General features: G+C 44.6%; 2 protein-coding genes across 2 annotated transcripts in view; both read right to left on the bottom strand.

The window, feature by feature from the left end:
- Positions 1 to 283: 283 nt before the first annotated feature.
- Positions 284 to 2,351, bottom strand: dkk1a (dickkopf WNT signaling pathway inhibitor 1a). Its single transcript, XM_062519972.1, has 4 exons — positions 1,996 to 2,351; positions 1,728 to 1,869; positions 1,328 to 1,474; positions 284 to 1,215 (listed from the first exon to the last, which is right to left on the bottom strand). Exons 1-4 carry the CDS (start codon positions 2,215 to 2,217, stop codon positions 881 to 883), a joined length of 846 nt encoding a protein of 281 aa, XP_062375956.1. The 5' UTR covers positions 2,218 to 2,351; the 3' UTR covers positions 284 to 880.
- Positions 2,352 to 5,577: 3,226 nt separating this feature from the next.
- Positions 5,578 to 15,000, bottom strand: part of LOC134064154 (cGMP-dependent protein kinase 1-like) — a 76,733-nt gene continuing 67,310 nt past the window's right edge. The window contains exons 11-18 of the mRNA XM_062519971.1: positions 13,187 to 13,326; positions 11,885 to 11,974; positions 11,411 to 11,552; positions 10,052 to 10,215; positions 8,765 to 8,887; positions 8,396 to 8,458; positions 7,887 to 7,953; positions 5,578 to 7,666 (exon numbers count right to left, since the gene is read on the bottom strand). Coding sequence (XP_062375955.1) covers positions 7,568 to 7,666; positions 7,887 to 7,953; positions 8,396 to 8,458; positions 8,765 to 8,887; positions 10,052 to 10,215; positions 11,411 to 11,552; positions 11,885 to 11,974; positions 13,187 to 13,326 — 888 coding nt within the window. The 3' untranslated portion in view covers positions 5,578 to 7,567. The remainder of the gene's footprint in view (positions 7,667 to 7,886; positions 7,954 to 8,395; positions 8,459 to 8,764; positions 8,888 to 10,051; positions 10,216 to 11,410; positions 11,553 to 11,884; positions 11,975 to 13,186; positions 13,327 to 15,000) is intronic.

Raw genomic sequence — 15,000 nt, 5'->3', positions numbered from 1 at the left:
GGGATGATCGCCCACAGTCGCCACAAGGTAATCCTAGACCGTCGGCTCTGTAAACGCTGAATAGCTACACGATCTTTTGATGTTCTGAGAACTATTATTAAATAATTATGCCAATTACATCTGGTTTCCTCAGTTGCTGTATTCTTTGAAGTTTTTTCTTGTTTTTCACAGAGAACCTGAGACAAACCATTTTTCTTCCTTTGGCGAGAAATGCTTAACGTTTAAAACATGACGGAAAAACACCCATCCAATCTCGACAAACATCAGGAATCTTTGATTTAATTAGTATACTTTAATAAAAACAATATTATTTACATTTCTTTGTTCAGAAATAAAAATAGAGGCATTTTATATCACATGTAGTAAATAACAACAATAATAACAATATAAATCATATGTTTTAGAGCATTTAGACTAGAATAGCATCATGCAGCTCCTGATCTTATATTAGGCTAGTAGTGTTACTGAATCCACCAGTCAAGCAAAGCGCCACTTCTAGTTTAGTATTTACAATACAGTAATTTACTGCAATATTGACAGGATCAAATTCCTTATAAAGGGAAACTAAATTACTCCGCAGTTTTTCTTTTTCCGATGGCCATCAGGAAGCAGCATATCAGAAGCAGAGTATCCGATGCGACATTTCCGCTCGCTGTGGCGTTTTCTCCCCATCCCATCCGAGAAATCCGATCAGTCCGTTTCTATCGTCGCATCCTTCCGCAGCGTTGGATTTCATCTCACCCCTCGCTGCGTCCACCCCCTGCATTCCCTAGGGACCCAAGCAAGTGTGTGTGTGTGTGTGTGTGTGTGTGTGTGTGTGTGTGTGTGTGTGTGTGTGTGTGTGTGTGTGTGTGTGTGGCGACACTGTGTCTGGAGCGCCTCAGCGTCTTTGGCAGGTGTGTAAGTCTCTGTGTCTCTCTTGTCTTGGTTGCTGCTGCTGCTGCTGTTGCTGCTGTTGCTGCTGCTGTTGCTGCAGCTGCTGCTCCTGCTGCTGCTCACGATGCTGTCGGGCTCCTTTCTGAACTCGGCAGGTGAGTCCCGGCTTGCAGTCGCACCGTTGGAAGATTTCCAGGCCTTGGCCGCCTTTGCGGCGGTGTCTAGTGCACACCTGTCCCTCTGTCAGTACGGGCTTACAGATGCGCGTCCAGAAGTGTCGCGCGCAACACAGCCCTTCCCCACAGTCGGACGACCGAAGGCACGTCTCCCCATCACCGCCTGCAGAAACATGACGAACCATTCATTAGAGATACAGTAGACCCCCAAAAGCCAATACCGGAGAGAAAGGGGCAAAGGCGAAAGCAAATACCAAAGGAAAAGGCGCGCGTACCTTTGGGCGTTTTGTGACCCTGGCTGGGTGTTTTCTTTTTCGGCGCACCGGTGACGTTCTGCCCGTGCTTTGGGTTGCCTCCGAGTTTGGTGCCGTCATCAGCACCACCGCGGGGTTGGACATCCATTTCAGCGGGTTGGCACACACCTGTTGAAAGAACGGCGGTGGTCAATTGTAAAGCAGGACTAATCAGCTAATCTCGCAACGAAGGCAACTATCAGTTAGCTCATCATCAATTACAATACCGTGCCCATGCACGGTGCTATGTGAAAGATTCAGCCAACGTGTAACACACATATCTATATATATATATGCATAGCTGTGATGGCAACGAGTGTCTGGTAGGCTACTTTGGATGCTGTTTGTGAGTGTATTGATCAGAGGCGACCTCTGCGCTTACCATTAATGCACCGGTTCCCTGCGCAGCACATGGCGTCACGGCCACACCGCTTCCTGCGTTTACGACACGGTAGGCATGCGCCACGGGACTCGTTACAGAACTCATTGGCTCCACACTGCCGGTCTGCCTTGCAGCTTGAGGGCTAAACGACAAGGAGCATCAAGAGTTCAGTTCGAGCATGCCAGATCAGAGTAAATTGGCCCAAAGGCGCCCTATGTCAAATCTTCCAGTAGACCTTCACACAGTAGAATGACTTAATGATGCTTACCGATGAGGTGCCAGTGGCTCCCACTTGACCAACGCCGCCAACCGCGGGTGATGCGCGGGGACTGACGCTGACCGACAGGCTCGGGTGTGAAACTCCGCCACCGGGTAGGTTCTTGATCGCGTTCGAATTGAGCACAACGGAGCCCGCCCGTGCGTTCCGCAGGTAGCCCCCGCACAGCGCCAGGTACACGGCCAAAAAGGTAGGCACGGAGAAGGTGCTCATGTTCACGATCCTGTCTTGGTGAAGAGACGGCTAAAGTCCGAGAAGTGGCTCCAGGAGAGAGCGATACGGTACGGTACGGGTCCGCGGCGCACTGCCGGTGATGATGGTAGTCCAAACTGCGCGCAGATTACACTGCCAAGTATCCTCTAAGTCTTCTTGTGGATGCTCCTGGCTTTATACAGACGGACCTGTTTCTTCATCCCCGCCCCCGCTCTCTCTCTCTCTCTCTCTCTCTCTCTCTCTCTCTCTCTAGCTCTCTATCTGCACACACACACACACACACACCCAGCCACTCAGAAAGAGAACTACAGACTGACTTTCTCAATACGTTTGTGTGTGTGTGTGTGTGTGTGTGTGTGTGTGTGTGTGTGTGTGTGTGTGTGCATGCACGCGCACATGTTTGGTGAGTGAGTGGTAAACCATTACAAAGGCGGGGAAAGGAATTCAGATAGATTGACAGAGAGAGAGAGAAAGAGAGAGAGAGTTTACCTTGTCCACTTAAATTCTCACTACCGAAGCCGCCCCTTTCGAAACCGTCATTTGCACTCCAATTATCCCAGTGTTGTTATGCACTCACCTTCGCGGTTCACCAAAGTCGAGTTGAAATCGTTGTTATCGTTGTTATCTTTCAGTTCTCAGTTCGTGGAGGGCGACCCTATTTGCGGTCCAAATTTCAGCACTTTGCCGCAGCCCTGATTCTCTCCCATCCAGTGGTGTGGCTATCCATTTTTAACTTACTTTCTCTAAAGTTATGTAGTCGGAGGTGTAGTTTGGTGACATGTTGAAACTTGTTCTACCTGATATGCAAATGCACTCACTGCGTTGTCATTGTCGTCTTTCATTGAGTGATCAGGGGACCATTTGCTACACACGATGGTGTTCGCGTAATCGCGCGTTGTTGATGGCGCACAGCGCATTTCAGCCCTCTACAAACACATGGCTAAGATGAGGTGGCCAGCGGGTCGGCACAAATAAAGAGTGTGAAATGTAAAGCTTTGACTCACAGGGACCCGTTCACTGTCAGCAAATGGCATGTATCAATACGGTATGCGGATTTTCTGCCTCGTGATTGTTTGGTATAGCCGCCTACGTGCGTTCTTTCACGCAGATTGACTGTTCACACTCTGAAGCAAGCACACCAAACATGCGGTTAAGCGCTAGGACCCGGTTTAACCTAGTGAGCAACTTCTGCTGGGCTACTGTTATTTGCGTAGGGACGCGACATGATATCATCAAGACAATTATTTTGAATAAGGCAGAAGTTTGGCAAATGTCCATTACATTGTTTATGCAAGCTGCCATTTCAAGGTAAATCTTTGTATTTGGTTTTGAGATGAAAATTATATGGATGAATAAGATGCAAAGTCTGTTATGGTATGGGATTTGGTGGATGCTGTTGTCCAGAGTTAGTTAACTAAAGCCTAAAAATAAACTTGAAAAAGTCTACATTAAGCTTAATAATAGTAGTAACAACAACAATATATCATAGGCTAATAGCCATAATTTCAAATATCAACAATGAAAATAATGCTTTTTCATATGAACAAAAAACGCCATGCAAACCATCGCTGCAAGATAATTCATTAATTAAGTGTAAGGTGAACAAATCATAGAACTCCAAGTGACTCATTCCACAACAGGAATTCCACAGGACCCCCCCCCCCCCCCCCCCCCCAATCTCACTGGGCAAGAGGGGACCTAGAGCGGGGTTACAGTATGTGTTACAGTATGTGTTTTCAATAGCAAGGCGCATATACAGTAAGTGTTCTGAGTCATTTGAATTTAATGCTGAAACCAAAGAAAAATAACTAACAGAGGAGTTACATGTGTCCAATGCAAACGGTTGGCCAAGTTGGCATCTGGAGCAGGTGCAGAGTTCGCATTACTGTAGCCTATATTTACTTTCAATGAGTCGGCCCTGTATCAGGAAAGACTCTCTAGCTCCATCTAGTGCTGGTGATAGAAAGAGCTCGACCGACGTGAACTCGTCTTGTGAATGATGCAATAGGAACGTGTGAAGGGGGTGCACATTGATGGGCAGTATTTGAACCCCTGGACTGGTTAATCGTTCAGTTCAAGGGCTCACTCTATATAATTAAGAAGCAGCTGTTTAGGGCCCCATGCAGTCTCCATGTCCTCCTTACTTTTGTGGATATCCTGTTTAAGAGTCGTGCCTCTTTCATTTCAACACACACCCTCACACACATACAGTACACACACACACACACACACACATACACTCTCTCTCATACACACACACACACACATACACACATTCATTCTCTCTCTCCCACACACACACACTCACACACATACACTCTCTCTCATACGCACACATACACACACACTCTCTCTCTCTCTCCCACACACACACACACACATGGAAAAGTAACTCATGTTTATTTCTGCATGTGTAAAGTTTACACCAGGCACTGTGTAAGGGCAGCTACCACAACATGGCAGGGTGGACAGACAGCATGAGAGAAAGTAAATACAAGGATTGCGTGTCAGGGAAGGAAGGATAACGTTCCTGCAGTTTGCCATTGCCTTCATGGTTAGATTTGCAATTTACATCAAAAATCCCAAGTCAAATTGAACAGTACTTAAACATTTTGATCTATTGTCCTGAATAATAGCAGACAATTTGTTGTCAAGACTGCCAAATTGTCATGCTTGAGCGTGTGCTTTATCCTTCCTGTTTCTCTATGTCTCAAACATGTTCAAATGTTTCAGACATGACTGACCTCGAGAGAAGAAGTAAGAAGTAAGAATGTGTGTGTGTGTGTGTGTGTCCCTTCAAACTGAGATGACATGCTGTGTGTGGGATATATTTCCTTGCTCTGCTTTCAGTCTGCTCATCATCGCTGCTGACTCCTCGTTGATTGGTATTACTGTAATTAAGACAGCGCACGTCTATGGTTCGTCCATCATTTGGACTGAGAGTGTGTGGGTGTAAAACACAGGAGTGGGCTCTGGAGAATACAGGGGACAGTCCTCAGGTCTTACCATTGGTCGAAACGGGATGTTGATGACCGAACAGAGGAGAGCAGCTCAATGCAGCCAGGCAGGCAGGGCACAGTCAAAGATGTCAAACACAACTCTCATGTTTCTACAAACAGAACCCATGTGAAGGATGTCCATGGTGCCCAAAAGAGCCTCGCATAGTGTTGATCAAATCCTATTTACCTTTGCATCATGTTGAATTTCCCCTTGGGGATCAATAAAGTATCTATCTATCTATCTATCTATCTATCATGTTCATATCACACTGGCCCTGATTGGGGGGGTGGGGGCTGTTCAAGGAAAGTCACCTGATCATGTTGGTTTGTCACTTTTTGTTTATTACACAAAGGAAGAGGGAAAAACAATAGAAAGAAATGAAAAAATAAATATATTTGGAGTTGATGGTTGGGCTGCAGCTCTATGAGGAAGTGTGTTGGTGTAGGATGCTGTTTGGGGAGTCATGCCATTTGTATTAAGGCACTTGATTTAACACTGATGATGGATGGGTGGAAGTCTGCTGGATGGATGGGTTATGAATGACCCTGTAGTGACCAGTTTACAGTTTTTCACTGTAGTCACAATACTGGACAAAACTATTCACAGGGGCTAGGTTTAAGGCCAAAAGTACTTTCTAAGCAACTGACCCATGCATGACCAGCTGTGACCTAGATACTCACGCCACCCCAGGTGAGTATACTTGAACACAATAAATAGCCTTACACAACACTGCTGATGTCATATTCCAGTGTACAGGTGCAGCAGGTCTTTAAGTCACGTAGGTGATCACAGGTATATACCCAGTACGCACAGGTGTTCTCGTTGGTAACTGCAATCAATTACAGATGACATTACACAAAGAAATATGCTGCCATTGTCTGCTATTGACTGTCAACATTTCTGTCGTGGTCCTAGATAGCTTCAACAAACATCAGCACGAAGGCTAGGCTACTATCAATAACAGCCGTGTTGAAATATTTACATAATGTCCCTGCGCAACACCCTCAAGTGGCCTGAAGGAATGATGGCGCTGGACACTCCTCCTCCGGTGTCCTGCGGAGCGTAGGTTAGCGGAGGTTAGCGGAGGTTAGCGGAGGAGCGGTAGCTTGGCTGTACTTCCGCCGCCACACAAACCACTGCAGTCAGGTCAGCCATGGCGGTGGGAACTATGAAGACTGTGGCTACAGAGGGGCTCTCGGAGAAATGAGGGAAATGAAATGAATCTCTATGTGAGAGGCACGCGTGTTGTGGGGCTACGATTCAGCACAGCATATGCTCATCCCCAACGCCTACATAACTGCAGAACTGAGAGAGAGAGAGAGAGAGAGAGAGAGAGAAAGTGCTGGGAGTGTATGTGACAAAAGCTTCTAAGCATTTCGCAGATGGGTCATACATGAAAATGTAAGATCAGTCAAAATAAAATCTGTCCCTTAATCTTTAAGTAAACTTAAAAGAAATACAAACAAAACCATCCTTGTACTTTTTGTCTTTTCTTTTTTGTTTAAGAGATACATACTAGTACGCTATGTAAGTGAGTGTTTATATGAGGCTATGTACAGGTGCCATATGCATGACTAAATTAAGAGCAACAACATTCAGGTCTGTCTACAGCTCTCCTCTCCTGATAGGCTGGACGAGCTTGGACGTACAGTGATTTGAGCCAATGAGCATTTAGCTTTTTGGACACTCAGGCATCGTTTTTTTTCACAGAGATTGGTGCATGAACCAGTGTTCCAACCAGTCAGAGGCCGTCATGGGAGACATGCGTGAGGTCCTTATGAGTCAACCCCTACCCACCCTATCCTGACCTACAGTAAATAGCGTCCACACACACATATCTAAATAGAACACACGTAAACACATACTGCCCATTCACACAAAACCAGGTCAATATAAGTCTCTCTCCCAGTCATACAGTACATTTGCAAACATTCTCACTCATACTCTTTGCAGTCACACTCTTTGATAGGCATCGCTTATATTTGAGCTACTTTGTGTGTGTGTGTGTGTGTGTGTGTGTGTGTGTGTGTGTGTGTGCGCGTGTGTTTGTGTGTGTGTGTGTGTGTGTGCGCGTGTTTGTGTGAACAAGCCCTGAAATCCCACGCGAGCTCTCTCCCAGACTCCAAGTGCGAAGGCATATTGGTGGCCTCATCCTCGACTTCTTCCTATCATACGACTGCCTCTAAGACCTTGAACCAAGACCACACTGTAACAGTGTCTTTGTGTGTGTGTGTGTGTGTGTGTGTGTGTGTGTGTGTGTGTGTGTGTGTGTGTGTGTGTGTGTGTGCGTGCGTGTGCATATGTGTAGTTGGATTCAGTCTGTCTTTCAGTCTGTTTGTGTGTGGTGGGTTCAGAAATCCATGTCCCAGCCCGAGTTGTCGTCAGGTGGGGGTTCCTCATTGTCCTCTGGGAAGCTGTCAAAGTTACTTGTGTCTGTTGGTGAGGTTACCTGGGGAACAGAAGACAGAGTTCATTCATCATTTATCTCCAAGTATTTGCAGAAACATAAAATCTGTCAGCTGATGAGGTTTGGTCAGTGTGTATAGTATAACATCCCTCACGTTAATAGTCAAAGAATCAAAGGGGTCTGTTCAATGTCTTTGTTCAGCTCAGATGACATTTGTCATGTAGTGGTGTTGTTGCTGTTTCCCAGGTCTCTGGGCACTTACGTTGGGGATGATGGGAGGGGAGAGGGTGCCTTTCCGTAAACCGTCCCAATTAAAGCCCTCAAACCATCTGTTGTGGAAAATCAGGAGAACAAAGAGCCATGACTTCACTGTCACCATGACTTCACTGTCACCAATCATCATAAATTAGGATACAGACGCATCTTCTAAAATGAGAATATGGTGCAAGCGTCCATAGCCCTGCCCAGACTGAGAGATGAAAGGCTCAGGAAACTATTGCCGGTGTTTTGGCTTAATTAGCTGTGTAGAGCTCTTCTTAGGTCGACATTTGGGTGTCATAAATTCTTCATTTTAATATTTTTTTTGAGGGGCTGGATTTTTGATTTCCTTGAGCTGCAAATAGTTATCCTCAAGATAAAAATACTCAAAATTCAAACCAAAAACTGAAATATCTAATGTGCAATTAATCTAGATTATATGACTCCCATTTTGAAATATATTTTGAAAAAAAATGTTGTTAATAAATTGGTGACAAATAGAATGACTCTTACTTGTGCTTTTGGATGTCCTTGACACCATTTTTCAAGTTTCCCAGTCTTTCAGACGGATTGTCCCTGGAAGCATAGCGTTGATCAGATTAATGACAAGAACACATTGGATTAATTACAATAACACATCGGATTAATTACAATAACACATTAGATTAGTGACAATACCACATCGGATTAATTACAATAACACATTAGATTAGTGACAATAACACATTGGATTAATTACAATAACACATTAGATTACTGACAATATCACATCGGATTAATTCCAGCATCACTTATGTATTATGACAATAACACATTGTCACTCAGCTGGATTGGGAAACGGGACGGGACGTACAGGGTTTAGTGGAGCATGTTCAGTCTAACCTGCATAGCTTTTTGATGAGGTTGGCAGCATTCTTTGTGATCTTCTTTGGGAATTCAATCATGTCAATGCCTCTTAGGATGATGTTGTAAGTCTTCATGGGATCCGGCCCAGAGAACGGAGGACTGCATTTCAAAAGGATCAAAATACGAGACATGTTTTTCACAGCTTTTCCAATATCCAATTCCCAGCTGTCTGACGAATTGTCCAAGAGCTACTTTCAAACTGCGGTTAGCCTGGAGAAAAGGCTTGGCTGTACAAACTTGATAATTACACTAGTAGTACACACAACAACTTGTCTGAATTCTTGTCTGAAATCTGAAATGTGTCTGTGTGTTTTATATATATATATATATATATATATATAAAAAGAAAGAAACACAACAAAAACTGGACATCTCCAAAATGCTTTCCTGTGGATACAATGCTGGCTTACCATCGAATTACAAAAACACAGCATTTTCCCATCAATAACCCTTCATGGAACCTAATATATAGCCTAACATTCACTGAATCTCCCATGAGTGCATACAATGTGACTAGGCCTGTTCATGAGAATACAGTCAAGGATACTCAAATACAGGAAACTGCTAATACAGAGATTCTTAAATAAGCACACAATTCTATCAGTACCACATAATCCAGCATAGACTCCATCTGTGTGCATTCAATTGGATGTAGGCCAAGTCTATGGTGTGCCCATTTGAATCTGTGCAGGACATTCCAAATCTGACCCATCTGTTGTGACACTTTCACATACAAAGCAATGTGGGCTGTACTGGCCCCCCCCAAAAAAAAGTATTTCTCAAAAGCACACCATGGTCAAGTCCAGCAATATTGAACTTTGACCCCAGCACAGGTGCAGGCTTGGCAAGTGGCCCATTAGTCTTTGCTCACCACTACACAGCCCACACCATCACTGAGGTGAGCCAGCCATTGGAATGAATGAATGCTTAAAGGGATATTCTGCCATTTCTGGAAATACGCTCATTTTCCACCTCCCCTCGAGCAAAACAATCGATATTTACCTTGTTCCCGTTCATCCAGCCATTCTGTAGTCACTTTTAAACATGAAGCTAGCAGGCGAGAAGCTAATGGTCTAATCCGATTCAATGATCTATGCTAGGCTGAAGCTAAAAGTTGTATCACCAGACTCACAGAATGGCTGGATGAACGGGAACAAGGTAAATATTGATTGTTTTGCTCGAGGGGAGGTGGAAAATGAGCGTATTTCCAGAAATGGCAGAATATCCCTTTAAGCATAGCGCTCTACGATCTTAGGCGCTTACCTCCCGGTGAGCAGCTCGTACATGAGGATGCCCAGGGACCAGTAGTCGGCCGAGATGTCGTGGCCCTTGTTCAGGATGATCTCTGGGGCCACGTACTCCGGCGTGCCGCAGAACGTCCACGTCTTCTTCCCAAAGCCGATCTTCTTGGCAAAGCCAAAGTCCACCTGTGCACAACAGAGCCAGCTCAGACCGCCCTCCTGCTCAGCGCTTGAGGCTTTAGCCTCTTTTAATCTTTTTTTTAATTTACTTTCACAACAATTACAATCAAACAACAACAACAACAACAACAACAAAAAAAACACATATACACACACAAACAAGACAACCCTCCACCCCCTTTACTCCCGAATAAGAAACAGCCATCCAGATATCGACATGTATATTCTAACAAATCTTACCCAGGTCTTCTATTGATCCCATCCTTCAGCCTTCATCTTGATGATATACTGCTTTACTACACACACACTGCTTACAAGCATGGCATGATTTGAATTGTAATTGATAGCCAAGCTTAGCTCAATAAGGCTTTTTACTTGCACATACTGTATCCTCTTGAGTGCCTCAGACTCACTACTGCGCTTGAAAGCTGAAGCGCGCCAGAGGAATACTTATTTTTATACATCCAAGCAGCACTCCTACTGAAACTTGTTTGTGGATTAAAACCAGGCATGTTGTTTTATCATGTGCTGCTCATATCTGGGCTTATACCTGTACTCTGCTCTCTCTTTCTTGAAATGCCTTAGCTTCTACATCTTTGTCTTTTTCATCTCACAAAGGGTAATGCTACGGTTAATGAATTAATCATATCATAGAAATATTGCTTATTACGCATAGTTAGTAGCCTGGCACGCCCTCCCAGTGACGCAACGCCTTCAGGCTTTTGCTGCTGGTCTGGTCAACTGCTCATTGAGAAGGATTTCTGAGTTCCCGAAATCTGCGGAACTGCCCCCTTTGGTCGAGAACCAATCAACTTTGAGCAGCTCCAACGGCTCTGGGTAGAGGCGTGTTCAAGGCAGCGGAAAGAGTGTTGTTATTGGTTTAAACTCGGCAATCCGCTTTCTGACATCTACCAGTAGCAAACCGAGGCACTTAAAGGAGGCGGGTCAACCAGCGCTGGCAAGAAACCGTGTTAGCACAGGCTGTTGGTCAGACTAAAGTCTCGCAGAGCCTTTGAAAGTCGATGGTAATCAGGCTACATAGTTAGTGACTACTGGATGTGATTCTCTCTCTCTCTCTCTCTCTCTCTCTCTCGCTCTCCCTCTTCTACCCAACACATCTGGCCACCAGGCCGTGTTTCGGACACCCCTGATCACGAGGGAAGTGTGGGGACAAGAGGACGAGTGCTCACTGCTCACTCACTAGCTTAGCGTAGCCTCTGTGGTCCAATATCAGGTTCTCTGGTTTGAGGTCTCTGTAGATGATGCCTTTGGAATGCAGATAAGCGAAGGCCTCCACCACACACGCTGTGTAGAAACGGGTGGTGGAGTCCTCGAATGACCCTCTGCATCACACACAACACACACAACACACACACACACACACACACAACACACAACACACAACACAGACCAATACTGTTAAGGGAAACAGACTCCTGAAGGCGCTGAAACAATAGCTTACATGATTCCAATGGAACAATACAACTCAACAGGTCCTCTAAGTTCAGTGTGTACTGAAGTCAACCACCAGTCCTCTGTCCTTTACAGTGGGTACTATATATGTAAGTGAAATAATTAATTTAAAATATGAACATTTATGACTTAGGCTCTCATGCTATGATGTAACTGTGTAATAATATTAGAATAGCATGTGTGTGTGTGTGTGTCTTCTCACCGATCTCGGAGAATGGTCCACAGCTCTCCCCCCAGACATGCCTCCATCAGCATGTACAGATATTTACTGTCCTTGAACGTCCTGTGCAGTCTGGACACAAATGGCAGATTTACACCGTCAGATACTCAATTCAGTTCAATTCAATTCAAAAACACTTTATTTATCCCCAAGGGGCAATTCACATAGTATCATGGAGCAGAGTACAATGAAACCTATAACTATCACTATTACAGTAATACATGACTAATAAATACTAAATAGATGTACATGGATCGATACAAGAGTCCTGTGCAAGTATGTATGTAAAGTGCAGTGCAGTGCAGTACAGTGCTCTCTGGACCACACCAGTGCAGCTGGAGTCATTTCTGGCTATGACCCTGATATGATATATGACATACCCATGATAGATAGATAGATAGATAGATAGATAGATAGATAGATACTTCATTGATCCCCAAGGGAAAATTCAAATGTGGACACAATACTTCCCATGTACTGTATTAGCTGCAACATGTATAAACCGCATGGCAGTGCAATTTTTTTTTCAGATGAAAACGTTTTATTGCTATGTGCATCATCCTTGTAGTAGATGAAAAAGACATGAATAAATATGGATGAAATAATCCCAAATGTTCTGCTGTTATGTGGCTGATGTTTCTAAATGTGATTAATTAGATACAGAAAGAGAGGCATGGGCTAATGTCAGTCTTGTTTTCTCGTTAGTAGTCTACATATTCCCACATTTCCCTGCGCCATGACGGCTATTTCCACAACTATGCATAAAGCTCCCTCATGATTATAAATGGAAGATTACAGGTTGAGCAGAGCGATGTGGCGCCTTTGCTCACTTCAGTGCAAAACCCTCTAAACTCTAAGCGCCAGAGCTCAGGCAAGTGGATGTGTTAAGCAGACAGTCATTTGTCAGCGGCAACATATTTCTGTCGCATTGCGTGCCTGTTCTGAGACATCCAGTGTCACAGAATTAAACTACCGTAATTTCTCGCGACTTATATATTGATTTTGCAAAATGTCTTCAGCTATGATGTTAATACAGGGGGGACCGCTAAGATTGGCACCTTACACTAAACTATTTAGTTGACGGGAGCGCGCCGCGATTCCAGTACAACTCCCATGATTTCCTCCCGATTTTGGAAATTTAGTTGCCGACTGTTAAAACAGACCAAAATCGTACAATGTAAGCCAGCCTGTATATGCAGGAAATGACTGTCATCTTCTGCGGGGTGCGAGGAGCGAGGGGTGAGGAGCGAGTAGCGAGCGGGCGGTGGGGTCAGTGGAGGTCACCTGACGATGAAGTCGGAGTGGGCCTCCTGCATGATGAGCTTCTCGGAGCGGATGTGCTCCTGCTGCCGCGTGTCCACGATGTGGCGCTTCTTCAGGATCTTCATCGCAAACGTCTTGGACTCGTCACTCTTCAGCTGGACCTGGACCATGAGACAGAGAGAGAGAGAGAGAGAGAGAGAGAGAGAGAGAGAGAGAGAGAGAGAGAGAGAGAGAGAGAGATAGGGAGAGAGAGAGAGAGAGAGAGGGGGGGGGGAGAGAGAGAGAGAGACAGAGAGAGATAGGGAGAGAGAGTGAGAAAAAGAGAGAAGAGGAGAAGAGAGAGAGAGATATTCGAATGTATTGAAACAACATCACTGTCTATCTATTGAATCAACCCTCAAACTACGGCATCACTGCCGTTTAGTGAATCAATCTTCATCCCGTGCAGGCATTCTACTAGATTTACAAGTCACAACCTCTGTATTATAGTAAAAGAACAAAAAACACAGAGAGGGAGAGAGAGAAGGAAGCAAAGAAATGACAAAGAGACACATGGATAGATAAAGACAGAGTGCTCTGTTTACTATGTTGATGATGAGAAAACTAAAAAGTATAGAGAAAACAGAGCACTGTAGGCTACTCATCTGTACTTTGAGTCACAGATATCTGCCGATGACACACCATGGAGGGTGTTCTAACTGTGCGTTCAGACCAAGAGCGACCAAAGCTGCAAACTCCCTTTTGACGCTGGTAAAACGCAGCTGCTACAAAAATTCTGTCGCCCAAGTCACTCATGACGTGAGAGATTTGAACGTTCGATTTTGTTTATGACATCCACACAAGCGAAGCACGACTGCATTCCGATTGGTTGTCAGCATTTTGCAGCCGAAACGAGTCACAGCTAATTTGCATAAAGTTAAATTAACTTTTGGTCGTTTTGGTCGTTTTGGTCGCTGTAGTCGCTCGTCCCCATTCAAAGTCAATTATTTCCGGCGCCTTTGCAGCTTTGGTAGCTCTTGGTCTGAACGCACAGTAAGAAGTCAGAAAACGTTTGTCTAGGAGCGCTTCTTGGACTCAGAAAAAGTTTGTTTGAGGTGCTCTTTGGGAGGGAAAAAAATCAGTTGGAAAAACCAGAGGGACTCCAAGGCACTCTCATGTAACAAAAGTTAAAAACCCTTTATTGTAGCGGCTCGGTCACATTAAACCTTTTAAAAAGACTCGGCCATGTAGCCTTCATCAGGGAGTCAAAAACCTTTTTTGACTCCCTGTTGAAGGCTACATGGCCGAAACGCGTTGGAGTTTTTTAAAGGTTTAATGTGACCATAATGACCAAAGCTGCAAACTCGCTTTTGACGCTGGTAAAACGCAGCTGCTACAAAAATTCTGTCGCCCAAGTCACTCATGACGTGAGAGATTCGAACGTTCGATTTTGTTTATGACATCCACACAAGCGAAGCACGACTGCATTCCGATTGGTTGTCAGCATTTTGCAGCCGAAACGAGTCACAGCTAATTTGCATAAAGTTAAATTAACTTTTGGTCGTTTTGGTCGTTTTGGTCGCTGTAGTCGCTCGTCCCCATTCAAAGTCAATTATTTCCGGCGACTTTGCAGCTTTGGTAGCTCTTGGTCTGAACGCACAGTAAGAAGTCAGAAAACGTTTGTCTAGGAGCGCTTCTTGGACTCAGAAAAAGTTTGTTTGAGGTGCTCTTTGGGAGGGAAAAAAATCAGTTGGAAAAACCAGAGGGACTCCAAGGCACTCTCATGTAACAAAAGTTAAAAACCCTTTATTGTAGCGGCTCGGTCACATTAAACCTTTTAAAACAACTCGGCCATG

Source organism: Sardina pilchardus, chromosome 18 (genome assembly GCF_963854185.1).
Source record: "Sardina pilchardus chromosome 18, fSarPil1.1, whole genome shotgun sequence".
NCBI lineage: Eukaryota > Metazoa > Chordata > Actinopteri > Clupeiformes > Clupeidae > Sardina > Sardina pilchardus.
Note: the sequence above shows the minus strand (reverse complement) of the source record. Positions and strands in the feature narration are given on the sequence as shown.